This window comes from Lontra canadensis, unplaced genomic scaffold (genome assembly GCF_010015895.1).
Source record: "Lontra canadensis isolate GAN:19392208 unplaced genomic scaffold, GSC_riverotter_1.0 scaffold27, whole genome shotgun sequence".
NCBI lineage: Eukaryota > Metazoa > Chordata > Mammalia > Carnivora > Mustelidae > Lontra > Lontra canadensis.
Window position 1 is genome coordinate 3596207 of NW_022631021.1, and position 25068 is coordinate 3621274.

The 25068-nt window shown below is 41.5% G+C and overlaps 2 protein-coding genes and 1 pseudogene across 2 annotated transcripts; 1 reads left to right on the plus strand and 2 right to left on the minus strand.

Moving 5' to 3' along the window:
- The first annotated feature begins 9199 nt into the window (after positions 1 to 9199).
- OOEP (oocyte expressed protein) lies at positions 9200 to 10282 on the plus strand. The gene is made up of 3 exons (XM_032864549.1): positions 9200 to 9451; positions 9668 to 9847; positions 10203 to 10282. The coding sequence occupies exons 1-3, from the start codon at positions 9262 to 9264 to the stop codon at positions 10280 to 10282; spliced, it is 450 nt and encodes a 149-aa protein (XP_032720440.1). The 5' UTR covers positions 9200 to 9261.
- Positions 10283 to 14193: 3911 nt separating this feature from the next.
- Positions 14194 to 14520, minus strand: LOC116871719 (annotated as a pseudogene).
- A 9132-nt stretch (positions 14521 to 23652) lies between these two features.
- On the minus strand, positions 23653 to 24789 carry KHDC3L (KH domain containing 3 like, subcortical maternal complex member). The gene is made up of 3 exons (XM_032864580.1): positions 24621 to 24789; positions 24283 to 24462; positions 23653 to 24020 (listed from the first exon to the last, which is right to left on the minus strand). Exons 1-3 carry the CDS (start codon positions 24787 to 24789, stop codon positions 23653 to 23655), a joined length of 717 nt encoding a protein of 238 aa, XP_032720471.1.
- Positions 24790 to 25068: the final 279 nt, after the last annotated feature.

The window sequence follows — 25068 nt, forward strand, 5'->3', positions numbered from 1 at the left end:
TTATATGTTTATAGAAAATAATAATAATAAATAAAAAAATTAAAAAAAAAAAGAATTCTTAGGAGCCAAGTGGGAAGAGAAAGAAGAGAACTAGAGGATGGGATCTTCAGGACACTAAGCTTTAAAGGGAGGGTCATGGAAAAGTCAAGACTGGTAATAGAGTAGAGGATAATCCATAATTTTAATGCCATTATCATGTTTAATAAAATTAACAGCAGTTCATTAATATACCCAAATGTATACAGTTAATTTATTTGAATCCAGATGTTAAAGATCCACCTATCACATTTGATCTCTTTCAATCTTTTTAAAATTTAGAACATATGGGGCACCTGGGTGGCTCAGTCAAGTTACGTGTCTGCCTTTGGCTCAGGTCATTTTCCCAGGGTGCTGGGATCGAGCCCTGCATGGGGTGCCCTGCTCAGCAGGACACCTGCTTCTCCCTCTCCCACTCCCCCTGCTTGTGTTTTCTCTCTCGCTGCTTGTCAAATAAATAAATAAAATCTTTTTAAAAAATAAAATAAAATTTAGAACATGTGTATGACCTAGAAAACCAGGTTATTCTCCCATGTTCATTGGCTGATTGTATTCTCATTTCTTCCATCTCCAGGTTTCCTAAAAACTGGTTGTTAGAATAAGAAGCTTGAATAGCTTTAGCTTCAATTTTATTTTTGAAAGGAAAAATTTATATGTAGTGCTCTTTACTTCCTGTTGCAAATCGGGATGCACGTGTTGTCTGTAGACTTCTAATATAAAAATTAATCAGTGAGTTTGTGTTACCATACTGATTCACCTATTATGAATTTTTCCATCAGTCTTTCATCTAATGGTTTTTGTGTTCATTGATGATCATTGCTTCGGTCTGTTATCTCATCAGGGACTGCAGAATGGTAATAATTTAATTCCACCTTTTATCCTTTTATTCATTATTATTGGCTTGAGTTCTAAACAAAGTACTTTCCTTATCTTGATTATCCTGAAATAGAGCTTCTACAAGAAAGGTGGTGTACATACTTGGTTCTTCCCCTTTCTATGTCAGTTTTCAGCATAATAAGGTAATGCCATGTCAGCTTTCAGAGTGACTAAATCTGTTGGAATTTGGGAGAATTTGATTGGTTTTGGACAGTCATTATGTTCGAATGGTATAGTTCTTTTTCTGTGTAGGACAGTCATTATGTTCGAATGGTATAGTTCTTTTTCTGTGTAGGTCCTTTTTTATATCTTGAAGTAAACTTTTATCATTTTATTCATATAGGTCTAGATTTATTACTAGGTGCTTTATTTTTGATTATTTGAAATTTTCTTGAATATAAATTGTTATATTTTCTGTTTATCACTGTCTGCTGGTATACTAGTACACGTTTGATTTTGGTATGTAGTTCTTGTATCTGATAAACTTGCTACACTCTTTCATTAGTTCCAGTAGTTTTATTTATTTATTTCTCTCAACAATCTATCATCTGCTAGTAATGACAGATTTTCCCCTTTGTTGTCAGGATCTGACCCGACATCATTATGGAAGCTGGTTAAATAGTCTTTGTAAGGCGGTTATCTTTGCATGGATGCTGGAACTGGAAGACTTCAGGGCAGACAGCTGGAAGGAAAGGGAAGAGATGTAAAGTAGGGAGAGCTGGGGTTAAGTAGAACTAACAAGCATGAGGCAGAGAATTGACAAGGCCCTCTGGTAGCCCAGTCCTAGGGGAGTCTTAAGGACTTTGTGATATGCCTATCACTTTTGGGGGCTTTCCCTATCTCATGTTTAATTCTCATGCCCAATATTCATTTCATATTACTTCTCCTCTTGATGTAATACAAAATTTCAACCATTTAACATTTCATTTACACATGTTATTAATGCCCTATTTTACTTTGTTCTGGAGTTGGAGGGTTATTCTTTTTCTAAAGGCATGTGTTCACTTCAAGGTTCATTTATTTCCTCCCATTTTTAAAGACTGAAAGCATTTAACATAGGACTCCAGAGTGCAAATCTGGACATGTATCATTAGCTTCATATGTAAAATATACTTTAGATATTATTTAAAACTTAAATCCTATATCTATACCCAGATTATTCATCAAGTATGAGGGAAGTTTATGCAGCACCTGGGTGGTTCAGTCGGTTAAGCGTCTGAGTCTTGATTTTGGCTCAGGTCATGATCTCAGGGATGTGAGAGTGAGTCCTGAGTCAGGCCTCGTGGTGGGCATGGAGCCTGCTTAAGATTTTCTCTCTAAAAAAAAAAAAAAAAAAGATGAAGGAAGATTAAAAATACTAATCATGAAAGACCTAAAATAATGACAGATTGAAACACACAGCATTCATCATGCACTCTGCCAAAATCACTCTAAAATGACAGTAAATAGATGATTAAAAGACATAAATGCATAAGAATATAAAGAATGGGCAGGATGAAGGAAGCAAAAAAAAAAAAATTTACTGGAAGTTAGAAAGCAGATCAATGTGTGGTATTTGGTTAAGAGAAAGCCATAAACTACGCCTTGAAAAAGGCTGCGTTTCTTTCTGTAGAATCTCAGTCTGCCTCAGAAATGAAAGGCACAAAGTACCTCTCAAAGTGAGGATGAGGGTAGAAGAACTATTCAAAGTTTATATAAGAGGCAGAAGGACTGCCCCTCCTCCTACCATTCTGTTCCCGGCACTGACTGAAGGTCTGTTTAAGATTGGTCTAGATCCAGAACGGTTCTACACTCTGCGCCAACAGATGCTATAAGGGTAAAGAGGTGCAAGAGCAAATGAGATTAATACAACTCTTCCGTCCCTATTTGGTTCAAACGATCCTGTGACATAGGGTTACACCTTCCAGGCAGAAAAGTGGATAATTTCTCTCAGGTGAAACTGATTAGTTCAAGAAAACACAAACACAAAACCCTGAAACTGAGGAGGAAAGGCTTGCCTACTGAGTTTCCTAAGTGATGAGCAATCCTTAGGAACAGCTCCCAACTCTGGAGATTGGGAGTTGGTGGTGGGGCAGTAATGTGTATTTTAACTTGCCCTCCAGGTGATTTTGTTGTAGCTAAAGTTTACAAACTATTGAGACAGTTTAATTTACAATAAAGCCCTTGAGTAAACCTGGTCACAAAGCTGCCAATCAGGTTTTTTTTTTTTAGAGATTGACTCTTACACAAGAACAGCCATGTATAATTAGCAATGTTTCAAGAAAATCTCTAATTTAAGAGACAAAAGATAAAAAGAAATCTGAAAACAGAAACAATGTAGTAAACAGAAGAAAACTTGCAAAGGTATTAATATCATCTGAAAGTCATTAAATTCATGAAATAAGAACATTATAAAAGGAATATTCAAAGACTAAAAGAGAGTTATCAAGTAGGAAAGTAAGTATAAGAAAAATATGGGAAGAGTCTAGAAGATCCACTATAGAATGCTGCAATCAATTAACAGAGATTTCAGAAAATAAGAGAGAAAATGTTGAGGAGGAAACTGTCAAAGAAATAGTTCAAAAAGGGGCACCTAGGTGGCTCAGTCCATTAGGTGTCTGACTTTGGCTCAGGTTAAGATGTCAGGGTCCTGGCATCCACCCGCACTATGCTCCATGCTGAGTGGGAAGTCTATTTTTGTCCCTCTTCTGCCTCTCCCCTGTTCATGCTTTCTTTCTCTCTCTCAAATAAATAAAATCTTCAAAAAAAAAATAGTTCAAAGACTTTCCCAGAACTGAAAGAAGACACACTGAAGGAACATTGACTGGTAAACACAATGGATAAAAGAAAATTACACAGAAAAAATTACACTTCATCAGAATGCTAAAGGACAAAAAAAAAAAAAAGTCCAAAACACTATAGACAGAGACAGAACAAGAAAATTACATGCAAAAAGAATGGGAACCTATTCTGTGTAATATTGTAATGGTGGATATTATATGTTTGTTAAAACCCATAGGATGTACATGAGCGAACACTAATGTAAACCATGGACTTTGGGTGATATGTCGTTGTGGGTTCACTGATTGTTAACAAATGTACCACTCTGGAGTAAAATGTTGCTCATGGAGAGGCTGTGTTGTGTGAAGGTGGAAGATGGTATATGGGAACTCACAGCTCAATTTTACTGTGGACCTAAACCTGTTCTAAAAGATAGTCCTAAAAAAAAGGAATGAAAATCAGAATGGCATCTCAGTTCTCTAGCAACGTTAGAGGCCAGAAGACAATAAAGAATTCCCTTAAATATTTAAAGGAAAATTATTTAAAATTCAGAATATAACCCAAGCAAACTATGGACAGATGGAGAATTTTAAAACATTTTTGGGCATCTGAACTGTCAACACATTTACCTTCCAGGAAGAGGAGAATATATTCCACCAAAAGAAGTCAACTGATAAAGATTCCTTTCTGAGAATGTGCAGCCAATGCATCGCAGTCTCTGCAGGGAGTTGCAGTCAGGGACTCCGGGGGCCCTTCCAGACCCATCAAGCTCTTTTGAATATTTACATTCCTAGGTCTCTATCCAAGGCCAGTCAGAGGTCTTTTTCTGTAGGAGTTGAAGGGGAAGTGAGAGGAAGGAGGAGGAAACCATGAAGAAATTTTTCATCACTCTAACTCAGTAGCTACTACTTTCCCACTCAGAGCCCTTCCTTCTTTCTTTCCTCCTCTGCCCCCACCCACCTCAGGATCCATAAAACCGCCAGAGCTTTTTGTTTTCCCTCAACTGTGAGACACCTATGTCCAGGTTTATGGACCTGACCACATTCCGTGAGGGAAATGGAACAGAGGCAGCACTTCCTCTGCTCTTTGCCTCTTATACAATTGCAATAAATGATTAAAGTTACTCTTTCCTTTTTGGCTTGTAGCTTTAACTGGCTACCCAGACACCTGGGGGCTCAGTTCTCGCTCCCTGCTGAGCTGAGCTCCTGACAGCCTCATTCCCCAGGTTACCACTAATTGCAAAAAGTCATTTCATGAAATTTTGCATGAGTGGAGCCAGACAAGCTCATAGTCTCCAGGATTCATTCTCTTGGCCTGGGTGGGACAGTTAAGATTCCTGATTCCAAAGTATTTTACAGGGATTATTAATTGTTCTTTTAAAAAAAAAAAGATTTTATTTATTTATTTGACAGACAGAGATCACAAACAGGCAGAGAGGGCAAAGCAGGCTCCCTGCTGAACAGAGAGCCCTAGGTGGGGCTTGATCCCAAGACCCTGAGATCATGACCTGAGCCAAAGGCAGAGGCTTAACCCACTGAGCCACCCAGGCGCCCTATTGTTCTTGTTTTTATCATAATAGCCTCATGTTGTTCTATTGTATGTGTTAAAGTAGGCCACAGTTTCAATACACCTCTACATCAAACACTCATCATCGCGTCACCAAAACTTAAAGCTACTCTGATTTCCCTAAAATTCTGACTCTGACCTGAAACAAAACCTAAGCTTTTTTCATGTCAACATAACCTTGTAGCTTCCTAGTTAATCAGGTACAAACAGGTAAGCTTACGTGGTACTACTATCCTAAAAGGAATGTATTTCTAGGAGCCAATCACAATACAAAACAAGGTGCCTTCATTTATGCTTTATAAACTGAGCTTCAAGTCACTTTTGGTTTGGAAGTCTTCCTATTTCCCAACAGTTTGTCTCCCACTCAAAATATTTGTCTCATGTAAAGTTTTCTGAATTTTCTTTTGACACCTTCTATCCAGAGTCCTGTGCTTCTACACAGTCACACTCTCACTAGATGATCTCCAAGATGATCCATGAACAAAGAAGGCAGCAAGATCTTGCAATATAATTGATTACGAAGACAAAAGAAGGCTCTCCAAAAAGTGAAGATCTGGATCTCTCATTTTCCCTGAACTTGTCAACACCTCAAAAATGAGAGAATGGCCAAAAGTGGGAACTGAGAGACTGAATATATAAGTGAACAATGGCCAGATACATTTTCTGTATGTTTAGAATTTTCCACAATACAAAATTTAAAATATTTTTAAAATGTCAGTGTCATTAAAGATTAACTTAAACAACAGAGAGTGAATCTAGATTAAAGGAGAATAGAGGTATAAGTAAATGCAGTGCATGCTCCTTGATTGGACTGTAGATTTTTAAAAATTAGCTATAAAGTACATTATTGGAAAAACTGGGGAATTGAAATTGGACTATATATTAGACAAGAGTATTGAATCAATGTTATATTTTTTGGATGAATTTTATACGGTTATGTAGGAGAATATCTTTGTTCTTAGGAGATAATGTTGAAATACTTGGAATAGAGTATCACGATGTTTGCAACTTATAAACAGTTCATGAAAAACTATATGAAGGTAGAGATAAAATAAATGAAAGAAAATGTTAACTGGTAAAACTGAAAAGTACAGAATGTAAATTTAATATTCTTACAATTTTCTCATACATTTCCCATACTTTTTTCAAAATAAAAAGTTGGTGGGAAAGGAATACAATAAAATACATGTAATATTACAAAGAAGTAAAAATAAAAATTCCCAGATACTTGTATCTACATTTGGTGCAATGGAAGGATAATCCAAAAATGGATAATAGTTAACTATATTGGAAAGAAGACAGGATAAACAAGAAGGGATTGAAAACTAGATTTTTCTGAATATACATTTTCCATAATGTTTTTGAAATGGACCTTGTAAATTATTCTTGTATTCTAAACAGACTATCAGTCATGATTTTCATTTCTTACTTTATTTGACTATTATTTAGTAGTGTGTTATAAAGCTCCTTATCCATCCATCCATCCATCCATCTATCCATCCATCTGAGGGAACCAGTATATCCATCCATCCATCTATCTATCCATCCATCTGAGGGAACCAGTATATAATGACTGTTTGTAAATGCTCCTAAACATTAGGAAAATGTCCTATATTCAGAACTATAAGGGTTTTATTATATTCTTTTTCTGCATGATTGCTCCTTGCTTGTGATCTGTTAAATATCTCTTTACTAGTTTATTTTCTCCATTTTAACCACTTTTCCTATCTGTCATATATATTTTGATGTTGTTATTTGTAACATTTTTCACTGTACAGAGATTCCTTAAGAGTTGAAGATGACAAGAAATGAAGTTATGAAGAACAAAGCTTTTCATTGAGAATCAGTTCACTCACATACTTTATTGTCTGAACCCAAAGTTCCTCAGACTAGTTCTTCCAGGGCTAAGCAAAGAAAATGAAATCATGTGGTCTGCTGACGTCTTCTGGGTGGTATTTTTTTCTTTATGGAGTGTAGAGAGCTTAAATAACTTGCACTCAGCCACAGAGTTAGAAAATGTTGGAGCACTATTCAAATCATGCCCCCTCCCTGTCAAAATTAAATTAAGAAGATAGAGTGATTCTTCTTGGCAGATTCTGCTAAATGCCAAAAAATTCCATTTGAAGCTGCCATGAGGTCAGGAAATAAAACTCAAGGCTTGCTAGATGTAGGAAACTTAATATGGAGTTTCTGCATTAAGCTAGGACCCCTAATGGCTATATTTCCAAAGTAAAACTACATCAGAAATAAATTTTGCTATCTAGATGGGAATGGCAAAGGAACATGTCTAGGACTTGCCTTTCTCAAATATATCTTAACCTAATTACTACCTAAGTAGTAATTACTTAAAAACCAGCCTTGTGGCTAATTCATGCTGTATGTAGGAGCCTGAAAAATTTCAAGATCATTTGAAGTGGCTTCAGGTCGGATGCATCCTTAAGAGAGTGACTGAAGGAAAAAATTATTAATTTATGAAATGATGAAATTATATCCCTTATGCCCAAGTTCAAAAAAATTAACCCCAGATGGTTCAAGGATTTACATATTTAGAAAACTTAGCAGTCTTTGTAAAAAGTATAGTGAGTATCTTTAGACCTCAGGGCAGAGAAGGATTTCTTAAGGAAGAATGAATGCACTTACTAGAAAGACTTACAAGTCTGACTATATTGAAATTAAAAATTTCATTTATCAAAAGACACCTTAATGTGAAAAAAAATTTAAACTTGAAGAAGACATTCACAATACATACAACTGGAAAAAGATTAGTAAGAGAGTGAGGGAGAATACCTGAAAGGGAGAACTTTCATATATTACTTTATATCCTGGAGAACTTTTCTTTTACAATGTGCATATATTCATTTTTTAAATTAAATTGAAGAAATAAAAATATCCACTGAAGTTAGAGTCAATATCTCCACTCATAGAGATTATCTGATAATCTTTGAAGCCCAGCTGATGTGAATGAGAGAATTCAGGACATTAATACTATCAGCCTTTTGTAAATGATCAAAATTTTCCATTGAAAGGATTTTTAAAACAGACATATCATAGCTAATAGTAAGAACAAAAGTTTTCACAGCATATTCTATCTATTCTAGAACAACTACCAAACAAGATTTCTAGAAATGCACTAGAAAAAGTATGGGATAATACACACCAGCTTCAGGGCAATGATTTCCTGTGCGGAGGGAAAGGAAAGATGCTTTAAGCGCTATCTATTTTAAAGAAGAGAGAGGTGAGGCAAACGTGGGAAACTGTTAACATCTTGTTAAATGGGGCGGTGGTGGGGGTTGTTATATAGATACTGGTTACATAACTTTTTGAATGTGTGAAATCTTCAATAATTTATATTTTTAACTAAAATTAAGAACACTGGGAAGAAATATGCACCAACACTAGTTGTTTCAGGATGTTGGAAATAAACGGGACTTGTCTATAGTCCCTACGTGTTCTATAGTGACCACCTCCGACGTTTATATTTTAAAACACGACACACTTGCTTGAAGGATTTTGAAGTAGTAACCTAGCGGAGAAGAGTGGAGAGACGTCAGGGGGCAGAAGGGCGAAAGCTGTAGATTCCAGGAGCCTGCCCTCGGCCGGATCCACCTACCTACCTCTGGACGGAACCGCAGAAACCTTAACGCAGGCAAGAGAAGTGAGTCCAGGTCAACGAGGCCGCCACTCAGACCAAGCTGTCAATCAGCTGTGCGCGGGGCAGGGACCTTTGAGGCTAAGCGATACCTGACTCGGCGGAAACGATCACGGAGAGCCTCTGAGAGCGGGCCGAAACTCAAATGAGCTCTGGTTCAGGATCCGGAACGAAGCCCGGGTGGCTGGCTCCCCGCGCCACCAAGGAAGGGCTCCCGGTGTCCATTGGGTCGGCTCACCCGGAACGCATGACAAGGAGCCGCAGGAAGAGGCGGGGCTGGCCGGAAACCGTAAAAGGGGGCACAGCCTTCTCGCTTCACTGGACTTCCGCCGGCGCTTCCTGGCCCTTGCTCTGCTTGGGCTGCTGGACCTAGCATGGTCGACGACGCAGGTGCTGCTAAGGCCCAGGGGGACGAATGGACGCCCGCCCAGTCCCTGAACAGACTGCTCAGGTCACCACTTCCAGCACCGCGGATTCGCACCCGGCCGTGGTGGTTCCCTGTGCAGGAACTGAGAGACCCACTGGTGTTTTACCTGGAGGCGTGGCTGGCTGACTCGATCTTTGGTGAGCCACCCCCGGGTGCTGGTGGTATGACCCCTCCAGTCCAAGAGGAGAGGGACCCCGCAGAGCCACTCTCAACAGTCTCTGCCGGATTGGCAGAGCACCTTAGACGCCACGATGCCCACCTTCCAGCTCTTCCCTTCTCTGGCCAACATTCAAATTTAGCTCCTACTCACCTTGGACCTTGCTTCCCCTCAGAGTCTCTCTTTTTCTGTGTAGGCCCAGACCGAGCGGTGATTCCAGAAATGGAGTGGATGAGCCAAGTCCTGCTTATGGTAGACATAGTTAACTCTGGGGACTTAGTTGAAATCACCATCTTCGGACGGCCCCGTGTACAAAATCGGGTGAAGAGCGTGCTCCTGAGCCTGGCATCCTGGCACCAGAAACTTCGTGCCCGAGGTGAGGGTCTCTAAAATCCTGCATGTGGAGGGAACCACTGGTGAACCACCTGGCTGTACCAGGCTTTCTTCCTACCTTACCAAAACTTTTTGCAGTTTCCTAACGCTAGTGTTCTGTATGCAGCCCCTGGGCGTCCCTTTGTGAGAAGAGTCCCAAGTGGGACCCTGGGAAAGTAAACTGAGATCTAATACATTCAGGCCTGTCACTGCCCATGCAGCCTGGTTTCACCACTATTTCCAGATCTCAGGTTCAGAGCCTCCACCTGAGAAGTGATGCTGCTAGGACCTCCCCTCCTCCCCTATACTACCCTCAATGATGAAGTAGTCTGGAACAGAAAGCGTTTTTCCTTATTCAGCTGAGAAGATGAAACAACTTGAGGAATTCTTGAAGGCACGTGCATCAGAGCCCCAGACTCCGGAGCATCCTGTTGCATAAGTATTGATGAAAAAAAAGTACAGGAGCACTGTGAGAAACGGTCCTGCTTCTGCTACTAAAGTTCAAGAGAAGAACATATCCAAACATCTCAACATTCTTTTTTTCCTGTGTCTTGCTTTATTTTGATGCAAAAGTGAGTTTGTAGTGCCATTCTAGTAAAGAAATGAATTTCCTTTTTGTCCATTGACATAACGATCTTTGCTCACTTAAATTTAAGCAAATATATGAAAGATTGATTCTCTTCATTCATGTCTTGATGGTGGGGTGGGTAATAGGCTGATAGGTAGTGGCTTTATTTTTTTTTTCCTTTGTCTCTATCATTTTGAATCTACTAACCCTTTTATGATTTTATGGCCAGAGTCAGGCCCTCAACAGGTCCGTGAATTTGCATTTCTAATAAGCTCATAGGTAATACCAGTGCTTCTCCTCTGAGGCTCTCACTTTCAAGTTGGTGGATTGGCCTCTGTATAGCACCTAGTGTGCATTTTCTTCTTGGAGTGGAGGCTTCCTCCCTGCACACGGGTGGGTGCTCCAACATGAAAGCTGAGGCAATCGGTTATTTCTTCTTTTAGTGTTGTGATTCACCAGAGAACAGCCAGGGTCCTTGGCATCTTGTTGTTGGAAGGCATCCTGCCACCAAGCCAGCTGTCTCATTTTCTTCTGAGGCCTGCACAGGTGCCCTGCATGAACGGGGCTATTTCTCCCTTACCCATTACCATGCTATGACCAATTTGTGCAAGACAACCCAACCTCTTGCCGCCTCCACTTTCAGGAAACAGGATTCTTGGGAGAGAGATTATCAAGAGCTCTGTGGCTTCAGCACAGAGTTGGAATTGATTTAACTCATGAAGTTTCTTCATCCTTATGCATGATGGATTCTAGCTGTTTACAGGGGTTTAAACACAAACAAATCTTTTAATTTTAAAGATTTTACTTATTTATTTATTTAGAGCTGTGCAGAAGTGGGGGGGGGGTGCTGCAGAGGGAGAGAGAATGAATCCCAAGCAGACTAGAACTGCTCAGATGTGGGGCTGGATCCCACTACCCTGATATAACGACCCGAAATCAAGAGTAGGAGGCTTAACCGACTGAGCCCCCCAGGTGCCTTGCACAAGTCTTTTAAAATGTGCTGCTTTGATTATAAGTGATATTGAATGTTTTCCTACTTTGCTTCACATTTTTATAAAATGCTTCCACATTTTTCTTTATTCACTCCTATATTCTTTAAACTCTGAGGATATGGATTTTATTATCCATACAAGCTTTTGTAACAAATAATAGTCCATTATAACCGGTATTTTCTACCCCTTTCCTTCCCCAAATTTTGCATATGAAAATTTTTCACCGTATGCAATTAAACTAATTATTGTTTTCTGTGTGATTTCCCCTTCTCCCAACCCATTACTTTTAGGTTTAGGTACTCTTGCTTTTTCTCCTCGTGCAGAAATTTGATAAAAATATTCCTACATGTTATTTCTAGTGGGAAATCCACAAAGCCATTGAACATTGTTTTACTGTTATGCTTAGAACATTCTAATTCTAAAAATTATCCAGAATTAAATTACTAAGTGATCCTACATATTTTCATCCTTTATGTGAAGTAACATGTTGAAACCCTAGCCCCTAGTACCTCAGGATGTGACTGTTTTTGGAGAGGCCTTTAAAGAGATAATTAAAAAGAAATGAAGTCCTAAGGGTGGGCCCTTCTTGAATATGACTGGGGTCTTTATGGGTAGAAGAAATATGCACACAGATAGGTGAGTACATAGAGAAGACCATGTGATGAGACAACAGGATGGCACCCATCTGCCCACTAAGGAGAGAGGCCTCGGAAGAAATCAACCCTGCTGACACCTTGATTTTGAACTTTCAGCCTCCAGAACTTTGAGAAAATAAATCTCTGTTGATTCAGCCTCCCAGTCTGTTACTTTGTTATGGCAGCCCTAACAAACTCAAACATTTAATATAGTTTTTCTGTGTTCTGTTTCACTATGTGCTGATACAGCATTTTTACTACCTTCATAACTTTTTTAAAAAAGGTTTTATTTATTTGTCAGAGAGAGAGAGAGTGAACACACAAGCAGGGGGAGCAGCAGGCAGAAGGAGAAGCAGGCTGCCTACTGAGCAGGGAGCCCAATGCAGGACTTGCTCCTAGGACCTTGAGATCATGACCTGAGCCACAGGCAGATGCTTAACCAACTGAACCACTCAGGTGTCTCCTTTCATAACTTCTTAAAAAAAAGAGTAGCACTGTCATTCTACTTTTCAGAATTTGAGGGTAATGGTAGCTGGTTATCAGTTTGTATCATATACCAGGCCCTGTGCCAAGCATCAAAATAGGACATGATGAGCTTGCTAAGGTCACAGAGGTGAGATGTGGGGATGAATGGGTGAGATTTGAACCAAAACATTGATTTCAGGATCCAAACCCTTTATACTTTCCCACTGGCTTATTTTTCTCCACACCCGAATTCAGACTCATTTCTCATAGTTTTTATTTCTTTTTAAGGGGAATTGGAATAAACCTCTTTTTTTTTTAAGATTTTATTTATTTATTTGACAGACAGAGATCACAAGTAGGCAGAGAAGCAGTCAGAGAGAGGAGGAAGCAGGCTCCCTGCTGAGCAGAGAGCCCGATGTGGGGCTCGATCCCAGGACCCTGGGATGATGACCTGAGCCGAAAGCAGAGGCTTTAACCCACTGAGCCACCCAGGTGCCCCTGGAATAAACCTCTTAACTGTAAAGAATGAACAGTATTTGTTCTATTGAGGCACAAGACTTTTTTTTTTAACAAGTCACTAGAATAAAGCTATTTATTAGTCCTACATCCAAGATAAAAATAGCATTATTGACTTTCCTTTTTTTAAATAACTGTTTTTTTGCTTTATTCTGTTTACATGTGACAGCCTCAAACCCAACACTTGGCTTTTGTCTCTTGACTTTGTTATTCTTTCACTATATCACAGAAACTTTTCCCCGCTAGTATATGCAATTTGTTCCTCATCCTGTAGGTTCTCAGAGATCATGGCTCTCCAGCACCAGCACCTGGGTCCTCCCCTTTGACTGTACCCATGTCTGTCTGTGCTGGGGCTCTGCCCTGGTCCCATCACCCCTGAGGTGCATTAGGCCAGAAATGCCAAGCAGGCTACATGTTATGTGCCAACTCCCAACAAATACAAGTGCTGCTTGGACTCTTAGGATTGAGGGAAGTGAGGCAGGCTGTGTCTGGGTTCCATTACAAAGACTGCTGTGCTTGATCCGTGGGAACACCCTCTGGACATATCTGGAAGGAAGGACACTGGGGGAAAAGCCGCTTGCAGGGCCACAGCCTCAGACATGGGACAAAGCTTACATGCCATCCTTACCTTTGCAGTTGTTCTGCCTCCCAGGCTGTATTGTCTCACAAATTAGGTAGCTGAGAAGGCATTCTGAAGGCCATGAAGGTACAGGTAGCTTCCCCCCACCCTGGAAAGAACAGCATAAGCCCCAAACTAGAGGGAACTTGGAAGGACAGCTCCCTCAGGGGCCTATGGGGATCCGCAAGTTGCAGGCCATGCTGACATTAGCTTCTGATGCTCTGGAGTCCATTTCATCCAGGGAAAGATAGCTGGCTGGCTGTCAGAGGTAGATGCAATTTGGGTGTAAAAACACTTTTCTATGACATACAGAAATAGCCTTAATCTTTGGATAAACTTTAAAGAATTTCCAGTCCAAGCTAAAAAGCTTTGTCTTCTATGTGCTATCCAGAAACCAAAATAGAGCAGAAGGACCATCTTATTTTAATCAGTTCCAGAAAGAGGGCACGCTGCTTTGGAAAGCACTGTCTCAGCAGAAAATACCAAAGGCACAAACATAACCCCAACTTGGCCTCCCACTTCCCCCTGATACCCTGGATGGGGAGGCAGCTTCTTTCAGCTGATTTTGGGAATGTCGGGGTGCTCCATGAGCGTGTCCAGGGGTCAGTTGAAGTCTTCCACTCTCTGATTGTGGGTTTTGGATGCTTCAGGATCCTTTTCATTTGCTGCTTCTCCTGCATCTTCTCAAAGGCTGCCTGAAGGTGGGTCTGCTTGTCCAGGCTGTGCTGCTTCTCCTCCTTTTCATTCATCCCTTTTGCTCATTCCCATTGTTTCCAGGAATTTTACCTTTGTCCATCTATTTCTTCCTCTGCTTAGTCATGCCAAGCTCTGCCACGCTTTTCAGCTTCAGGGCTCCTTTTGGACCTGCTTGTATGCTTCCATGATGCCCATCTGTTCTGCGTGGATAAATGTTGTTGTGATTTGTCCCACATAACCGACCACCTGGACATGCATATACATAGGCAGGCTAAGGAATGTTGTTTGGGAGACTCGTGCTGTGTGAATAACCTTAGGAGTCTGATTGTTTATATTATCTGACCTCCATGTCAGAACCGGCCCTTCTGTTCTGGATGCCAGGAGCTACAAATCTTTTATTTTTTTAAAATTTTTAAAAAGATTTTATTTATTTACTTGAGAGAGAGAGGGAGGGAAAGCATGCGAGGGGAGAGGGTCAGAGGGAGAAGCAGACTCCCCACTGAGCAGGGAGTCCGATGTGGGACTCAATCCCAGGACTCCAGAATCATGACCCAAGCTGAAAGCAGTTGCTTAACCAACTGAGCCACCCAGGTGCCCAGAGCTACAAATCTTATCTCACATCCTCTCCTGCTCCAGGCTCGGCTGGCCCCCCAGAATGGAATCCAGGAAGGAAGGCAGATACACAGCCCAGGTTCCTTGAAAATATAGAAACATGATAACGTGGAAATGCACCTTGCTCCAAACTGCATGTAGGCGAACAAATGTTTCATTTCAAACCCTGTGATTTGCCCTATAATAATGGCCCTTATGGGAATGGTCAGTTGGAAGTCTCACCCAAGGGGAGGACCCTGTACCCAGGCCTCTCTATCAGGACTCCAACCTGGCTGTTTCCACTGGGTTCCCCGGCTGATGAGGCTGGATGTAAAAGTACTTGAGTTGATGTAACTTTGCCTTATTTTCACTTATTGCCGACTATGAGCTTCATCTCTGTGTAGATTCCTTTCCTCTCCTGTTTCTATTAGGTTTCTGTAATAAAGTTTCCTTTCTTTTTCAAAACTGAAACATGGCTGTTGTGAATCTTTTGTTCAGAACACCGTCTCAGATTTACTAATTTTTCTTTTCCTTTCCCTTCCCTTCCCTTTTCTTTTCTTTCTTTCTTTCTTTTTTCTTTTTTTTTTTTTTTGCTTTTTTTCCCCCTTTCTTTTCTTTTCTTTCTTAGATTTTATGTTTTCAGACAAGAGCAGGCGGGGAGAGAAGCAGGCTCCCCACTGAGCAAGGAGCCAGATGCATGCAGGCGGGATTCCATCCAAGGGCTCTGGGATCATAACCTGAGCTGAAGGCAGACATTTAACCTCTTGAGCCACCCAGGCGTCCCATTATTGACTTTTCTGATGAAAAAGGTACTTACATGCTCAATATTTAAAAACAAATAAGGTAAGATATAGAGTATTCATTACTCAAAAATTTCACTGCCCATATGTTACTTTCAAGTAGCTTTCCATTACTCCAAATGTTTTTCTAATATTTTATTTTTTCTATTATTTCAGTAAACATTTTATTGATGCATAGCATTCATACAAAAACACACACATTCAAAGTGTGAAAAGATCCATTAAATGAAATAAAGGGAACACATTCATTTAGCTAGCACCCAGAGAAGAAACTACCAGTACTCCAGAAGCCTCCATTTGCACCCTCCCCAAGGATAACTATTATTTTGACTTAAATATAAATGGAATTATTGTAAGATTATCTATGCTATGAGTATTGTTTGAGTAAACCATAATTTAGTTTTCTATTCTGTCAGTGTACATTTTGGTGGTTTCCTTTTTGGGCTTAGAAGGAAAGTGCTACTCTGAAAATTCTTGTACATGACTTGGTGCATGCATCTATGCATTTCTATTGAGTATAGATCTAGGTTTGGAGTTGCTGGATTATAGGATGTGCACAAGTTCAAATTGCCAAGGTGATCGAACCAATTTACATTCCTTCTAGCAATGTATGAGACTTCTAATTACATCTTTGTCAACTGTCAAAATTTTCATTTTGGAGAATTTGGGTATTAGTGCTATTGCACTCAATTTTCAAAAATTTAGTTGCTTAATTCGTCACAATTTACATACTATAAAATTATGAGTGAACAACTCAGTTTTCTTTAGTAAATTTATAAGTTGTACCATTATCACCACAGAGCAGTTTTTGAACATTTCCTTCACTCCAGAAAATTCCCTTGTGCCCATTTGTAGTCAGTTATCACTGTCTCTAACCTCAGACAACCAGTCTGCTTTCTGTCTCTGCAAAATTGCCTTCTTTGAATGTTTGGTATAAATAGAATAATATAAAATGTAGCCTTTTGAGCCTGGCTTCTGTAGTTGGAATATCTCTGAATTTTGATTGGAAGATTTAGTCCACTTCAATTTAATGTAATTATCAATGTGATTTGGCTTATGTCTGCCATTTTGGTATTTGTTTCCTATGTCTTTGTTTTTTTTCCCTCCATCTTGTGTTGTATAAGTACACTTTTTATGCCATTTAAATAACTTTTTAAAAATATATTTTTTAGTGTTACCTTAGGGGTTATAAAAAATCCTAATTTATTCTACTTCAGATTAATGAAAGTTTATTTCTGAGAAAATTAGATACTTTATCCTTTAATCGGCATATCTATGGCTAAACAAAACAAAACAAAAAAGACAAAGCCTAAAATCAGTGGTACTTGAAGGAGGAGTAGGAAGGAAGGAGGAAGGAATAACAACCGAATATGTAGAGACACAACCTTCTTAGGTAGCAAAGTCCAAGTGTTGATAGATGTGGTCAGTTCTCAGATTAATCTAAAAACCTAATGTAGGAGCACCTGGTGGCTCAGTCAGTTAAGCGTCTGCCTTTGGCTCAGGTCATGATCTCCGGGTCCTGGGATTGAGTCCCACATCAGGCTCCCTACTCAGTGGGGAGTCTGCTTCCCCTTCTCTCTCTCTCTGCCCCTCCCCCTACTTGTGTGCTTGCTCTCACTCTCAATCTCATGTTTGCTCTCAAATAAATAAAAATCTTTTAAAAAAATTTAAAAAATGAGTGCAGTTCCAATGTAGAGTCACAACCACTATTTTAGGGCGGGATACTGTAACATTAGAGTTCTTCTTAAAGCCTGATTATATAGGTGCTTCAGAAGGACCTGGGAAGGCTGTAAATAAGGTTTTTCCTGGCTGTCTAGTGAAAAATTCTGATGAGGTAAATAGTGCAGCTATGTATTAACTAAGTTTAAGTTACTAATGGAAGTATATAGGCAGACATAACAGAGACAGCCTGTTACATATGCTCCACAGGTAAATTCTCAAGGTTTTCCAGAGAATCCGTAAACAACTGAAATTGTATTCTTTTATACCTTTAGTGAGTTCACTCAAAGACAGTGTCCAGGCTAAATTACTTGCTGTCAGCAAGTTTATCATGCCTCCAAAATGTGTTAGCAGGGTTCACTGCTCTCAGACAATCTTCAGTTTTCTCTTTCACTTATAAATCCTGCTTTTGTTTTGATGTTTCCTCATGTGAGCTCTAGATTATGTATTTTTAGTAAAAATACTAGATAAGTCAGGAGGCATACATTTTGTTTGTCCCACTCTTAGTAATGTTTAAAAAAGCCTCGTTTTGATCAAAAGTGGGAAATTGACGGGCGCCTGGGTGGCTCAGAGGGTTAAGCCTCTGCCTTTGACTCAGGTCATGATCCCAGGGTTCTGGATCGAGCCCATATCAGGCTCCCTTAGGGAGCCTGCTTTCCCCTCTCTTCTCTGACTGCCTGCTTGTGATCTCTCTCTCTCTTTCTCTCTCTGTGTCAAATAAATAAATAAATAAATAATTTTTTTTTTTTTTAAAGTGAGAAATTGAAAGATTCTGATAAGTAGTGCCAAGCCGGCTTAACTAAAGCAGAGCTGCAGGAAGATCCTGAGATAGGCTACCATGTGTGACCCACAGCTAGCCTCAAAAGTTTTCTACAGATTCTATCAAAAATGAACTCTTTTCTTCAATACCTCTAGTCAACCTATTCAAAAATTGTAGACTGATCTCTTTACTAGCCTTCAGTAGGTTTCCCTGCAAAATATACAAACAAATGCCATTGTTTTCAGACTTCTGCAGTTTTGCTTTTGTTCCTTGACAGCCTTTTCACTGACTGCCTTGGGTCTCAGTTTTCAAAGAGTGTTTTCCCATCTAATTCACCACCTAAAATAAACTCTTTCATGCAAGTATAATGTACATATAGTTTAAAGAATGAAACGAGAGGCGCCTGGGTGGCTCAGCCGGTTAAAGCCTCTGCCTTTGGCTCAGGTCATGATCTCAGGGTCCTGGGATCAAGCCCCACATTGGGCTCTCTGCTCCGTGGGGAGCCTGCTTCCCTTCCTCTCTCTCTCTCTCTCTCTCTCTACCTGCCTCTCTGCCTACTTGTGATCTCCGTCAAATAAATAAAATCTAAAAAAAAAAAAAAAAGAATGAAATGAGCACTCTAGTGTACCTTAATAAAAGAAACCCAGTGTTTTGGAAGTATACACCTTTTCCCTCAACCAATTTTCTAAGTTTTTTATTAAGTTATTTCATGTGTAGGAAAGAACATCCGATGGAAAAAAGACAGTCTCTTCAACAAATGGTGTTGGGAAAACTGGACAGCAAAATGCAGATGAAACCAGACCCCACTGTCTTACACCATACACAAAAATAAATTTGAAATGAATGAAAGGCCTAAATGTGAGACAGGAAACCATCAAAATCTCAGAGGAGAATACAGGCAGCAACCTCTTTGACCTTGGCCATAGCAACTTCTTACTAAACATGTCGCCAAAGGCTAGGGAGATAAAAAGCAAAAATGAACTGTTGGGACTTCAGGATGAAAATCTTCACAGAGAAGGAAACAGTCAACAAAACTAAAAGGCAGCCTATGAAATGGGAGAAGATATTTGCAAATGACATTTCTGATAAAGGGTTAGTATCTAAAATTTATAAAGACGTTCTCAAAATCTAGTCAAGACGTTCTCAAAATCTAGTCAAGAAATGACAGAAGATATGAATAGACAGTTTTCCAAAGAAAATATCCAGATGGCCAACAGACACATGAAAAGATGCTCAACATCACTCATCATCAGGGAAATGCAAATCAAAACCACAATGAGATACCACCTCATACCTGTGAGAATGGCTAAATTAACAACACACAAACAACAGGTATTGGTGAGGATGCAGAGAAAGGCAAACCCTCTTCCACTGTTGGTGGGAATGCAAACTGATGTAGCCACTCTGGAAAACAGTATGGAGGTGCCCCAAAAAGTTAAAAATAGAATTACCCTGTGATCCTGCAATTCCACTACTAGGTATTTACCCAAAGGATACAAAAATACAGATTTGAAGGAATGCATGCACCCCAATGTTTATAGCAACATTACCAACAATAGCCAAAATATGGAAAGTGCCCAAATGTCCATTGACAGATGAATATATACAGAATGGAGTATTACTCAACCGTCAAACAGATTGGAATCTTCCCATTTGCAGAAACATGAATGGAATTAGAGTGTGTTATGCTAAGCAGACAACGTCAGTACAGAGGCTGACTGACATATGATCTCACTGACATGTGGAATTTAAGAAACAAAACTGATGAACATATGTGCGGGGAGGAAAAAGAGAGAGAGAGGGAAGCCAGCCATAAAAGACTCTTAATGATAGAGAACAAACTAAGGGTTGCTGGAGAGAGGTGGTGGGGATGGGGAATTGGCTGGATGGATGATGGGTATTAAGGAGGGCACTTGTGATGAGCACCGGATGTTGTATATAAGTAATAAATCACTGAATTCTCCTAAAACCAATATTGCACTATATATTAACTGGAATTAAAAAATAAATAACTAGTTTCATCTGGAAAACAAATGACTAAGACTGCAAATTGAACAGTGAGAGTAAGCTTGGCCTTTCAAATATTAAAACATTCTATAAAGCTATATAAACAGTGGGATAGGTATTGAAAAAAATAGAAAAGTGATCGATGTGGACATAAAATAGATTGGTAACATTGAATTTGAGTAAGTTTAGTGAAAATAACTTCCAATATCTTATAATGGGAAAATAAATCCATATGGTCGTTTTGTAGGGCAGTTTGGCAATATCACAATTTTATTCATAAATAAGATCAAGATCAAGACCAGGTCTGAGATCAGACACTTAACCGAATGAGCCACAGTTTTAAAGGTGTTCATTCTTTAACCCAGCAATTCCATTTCTAGGAAGATTTCTATAGAAATATTCCAACATAGGGGCGCCTGGGTGACTCAGTCGGTTAAGTGACTGCCTTTGGCTCAGGTCATGATCTCAGGGTAGTGCTATCAAGTCTCACATGGGGCTGGGAGTCTGCTTCTCCTCTCCTTTTCTCTTCCTCTGCCTCCACTCCCCCCGCCCTTGTGCTCTCACTCTCTCTCCCTATCAAATAAAATCTTTTTTTTTAAAGATTTTATTTATTTATTTGACAGACAGAGATCACAAGTAGGCAGAGAGGCAGGCAGAGAGAGAGGGAAGCAGGCTCCCTGCTGAGCAGAGAGCCCGATGTGGGGCTCGATCCCAGCACCCTGGGATCATGACCTGAGCCAAAGGCAGAGGCTTTAACCCACTGAGCCACCCAGGCGCCCCTCAAATAAAATCTTAAAAAAATATTTCAACATAGAGGGGCACCTGGGTAGCTCAGTTGGTTAAACAACTGCCTTCGGCTCAGGTCATGATCCTGGAGTACCAGATCAAGTCCTGCATGGAACTCCTTGCTCAGTGGGGAGTGTGATTCTCCCTCTGACCCTGCCGCCTCTCATGCTCACTCACTCTCATTCTCTGTCTCTCAAATAAATAAATAAAATCTTTTTAAAAAAATAAAAAAATATTTCAACATAGATACGAAGACACAAGTAGGAATTCAGTGCAACAGTTTGTAATTGAGAAATTTGGGAAACAAACTAATCAACCAGTAGTAAGGGAAGAGTGAAAGTGTACACTTACTGAGGAAAATCAGGCTGCTGAAATAAAAAAAGAATGTGCAATTATGTAAAAGTATATGTGAAACTGTTAAAAGTGATTTCCTATAAGAGAATAGGTTGAAAAGAGCAGATGGGTTGCTCTGGGGACCCTGAGCTTGGTGAAAACTCAGGTGGCACTGCTTCATGCCCTGCTTTGAGAGGAGTCTAATTGGTTGTCTTTTTTTTTTTTTTTTTTAAGATTTTATTTATTTGACAGACAGATCACAAGTAGGCAGAGAGGCAGGCAGAGAGAGAGAAGAAAGCAGGCTCTCTGCTGAGCAGAGAGCCCGATGTGGGGCTCGATCCCAGGACCCTGGGATCATGACCTGAGAAGAAGGCAGAGGCTTTAACCCACTGAGCCACCCAGGCACCCTGGTTGTCTTTTTTTTTTTTTATTTGAACATTTGTTTTTTATTTACTCCGATATTCCCCTTCTGGATTAAATAATAGATTTTTTATAAAAATCCAACATTTGATATGCATAAAGAATATTATGTATGTGTCATCACACCTAAATGCTTTTATTTCAAGTTCAACCTCCCTTCTTTTCTTGGCTCTGATCTCCCACCAAGGATGTTACTGCATCTTACCATTTTCTTCTTTCACAAAACCATTTCAGACTAGTCTGTGTGTATGTATAGGTCATTTCTGTGTGTTTCAGAATAGTCATAGACTCCTGTGGCTTGTATCTGCCTGCTACCAGTAATCTTTCTTGTAAAGGAGAAAATCTGACGTTGTGGTCATATGGGTACTATTTAGAGGGGGAAAAGCGTCAACATCAACTCTTTATACTATTCTGATGTGGCTTCAACGAAAACTGAGTCTGCATTGTTTTTGAGTTTTAAATGTTTGAAGTTCACTCCAACTAGGCTTTTTTTTGCTTCTACTAAAAATAGTTTAAAAACCATTATGAATTCAGCTTTGCATTTTATTTCCCTTATAAGTGCTTTTTAAAAATTGGGGTGGTCATCTATAAGTGGTGACTAAAGGGTATATGATAGATACACCCCTCCACTCCCTTGGTCTTTAAAGTTAGATTTCCTTGAATTTTTGAAAAAGATTTTATTTATTTGAGAAAGGGCAAGGGAGAGCATGCAAGATGAGGGGGCAGAGGGAGAGGGAGAAGCAGATCACGCCCTAACCACCCCCCCCCCCAGGCAGGGAGCCCCATGTGGGGGGCTTGATCCAAGGACTTGAAGATCACGACCTCAGCCTAAGGCACACCATTAACCAACTGAGCCACCCAGGTGCCCCAGTTTCCTTGAACTTTTTAAATGAAAATTTCATAACACAAAGATTTCTGGTGTTGGGTTTTTATCCTAGCACCCAGCTGTTAACAGTTTGCTTCCTTCTGCTAGCCTGGCACTGGAGTCCCAGCTGCCAGGATAGAGCTGGAAGCCAAAATGATAGAGATGATAATTATCACCACAAAGGCAATCATATTATAATATGTAAATCTATCAAATTAACATGTATACCTTAAATTTACACAATGTTATATGTCAAATATATTTCAATTAAAAAAACAATGGCAAAGAGAGTGACAATCATCCCGCTCCAGGACTCCGGGCTACTGTGGTTACTAAGGGAAGAAACAACAGCACTGCTCGTGTCTAACTTGCAGCAAACCTCGCTGAAGGTCGGATGGCCCTCGCAAGACTTGAGTACAACAGCAGGGCAGTCCTGGCTCTTTCACCCAATTTCCCCCTTCCTCGCCGTCACGTATACAAACTGGGAAGTCGCTGGCTGCTTCCAGTGCCACGAAACATCCAGCCACGCGGATTGCATTGGAACCAAGTTTTCTCATCCCATATCAGAACAGAAATACCACAGGCTTTTAAATTTTCCAGTGAGGACGGACTCCATGGTGTGGAAAAGCCTCTTAACCGGCAAAACCAGATTCTTGCGGTTAAAGAGCACGAGGGAAGGACCAGCCGGTGGCCGGGAAGAGCGCTGCCTCCGGCGGATAGAAAACCAAAAGGTCTCACCTGCGTCCAGGTGAAGAGCAGCCTAGGGCAGATACTGGCTGCTGGAGGAAAGGCCTCTCCCTCCCCTTTTACCTGACAATTAATAGGCGCTAGAGAAATTCAATTCTTTATTACGGAAATTCGATTCTTTATTAGAACTCTTTAGATCAGTGTTTGCAAACATTTAACAAGGGGGGCGGGGACCAAGAACTACCTACACCATTCTTCCCCCAGCTTCTGCAAGAAGAAGCAGTACTTAGCAGCAGTGAGGTCTTCCACTCTATCCTTGCCCGGCTCCCGCTCCCGGGCCCAAAGTGCTTTCATGAGCTGGTAACCCGGCCCTGGGTAGCGTCCGAGGATCGCTGGGTGGCCGCCTCGCGGGCTGCGCCGGGGGACCGCTGCGTCGCCGCCTCGCGGGCTGCGCCGGGGGACCGCTGCGTCGCCGCCTCGCGGGCGGCCTTCGGGGACCGCTGCGTCGCCGCCTCGCGGGCGGCCTTCGGGGACCGCTGCGTCGCCGCCTCGCGGGCGGTGTCGGGGGACCGCTGCGTCGCCGCCTCGCGGGCGGTGTCGGGGGACCGCTGCGTCCCCTCCTCCTGGGCGGCCTTCGGGGAGCTCTGGGTCGCTGCTTCTCGGGCAGCGTCGGGGGACCGCTGGGTCGCTGCGTCCTGGACAGGGACCTTCTCTGAGCCTGGAAGAACAGTGTGGAGACCTTACCTATGTCCCCATACTCTTTCCACAAAAGGATTCATCCGTATGGGCTGGGGTTTGGGGTCTGGAACTTGAGAGTACCAGGTCAATTTGACCTTCTAGATCCCTTTGCAAGAAGGAATCGCTCTCCCGGACGGACTGAGAGGATGAGACCGCTGCCCGGTTTCATCCAGGAAGCATCAGGATCCTCCCCAAGGAACCCATGGCCTGCTCAGGGTGCCCCTATTTATCCGGTTCCGTACTTTGTGCCCGGAGTTGGCGGTGATAGTCAGCCAAATTCATGATCATCTTGGATACATCTTTCTGGTAATAAGGCCGACCAAATATCAAGATCTCAGCCTCGCCCTCGGGGTCCCACTGATTAACGTGAAGCAGGGTCTGCGACACACACTCGACGTGCGGGATGTGCTCTCCTCCCCGGCCTGCGCAGGAAGCAAAGAGGCTGTGAGCGGTGGGATTTGGGAAGAGAAGGCGGCGGGGGGGAGGCAGCTCTGGATTGTGGCTAAAGCCAGTGGAGAGGCTTACCCTGGGGAAAGGAGAGGGAAAGACCGCATTGGCCACCCCTCGGGGACCCACTCACCGAAGATCGCTTCCACCAGCCACGCCTCGAGGCGAACTGCCTTCGGACTCTTCAGATACTCCAAGTGGAACCAGTAGGGCCGCTTGGTGAGGTTACCGAGCACCGTGAACAGCGCCCCTTCTCGCTGCTCCAGCTGCACGAGCGTCGGAAACCGTCTGGGAGTGGCCATGCTGCAGCAGGCCTGGCTGGTAGCAGCCGAGCGGCTGCCAACCCGAAGGCGGAGGTTGGGACCAGCGGCCGCAGTTGCGGCGCGGCCAGGGCCTTATTTCAAGGGCTTTTGGCAAGCCCCTCCCCTTTTCATTGGATTCCAGCCCTCGCCTCCCAAACCTCCGCTGCTGAGTCGAGCACCTGTGTGGTCTAGGAGGGGCTATTTTCGGGACCCGCCTTTTTCCCCAGGCGCTGGGAGCCTGAGGTGGAGCGCCAGGTGGGAGCTCTGTGCCTAAAGCTG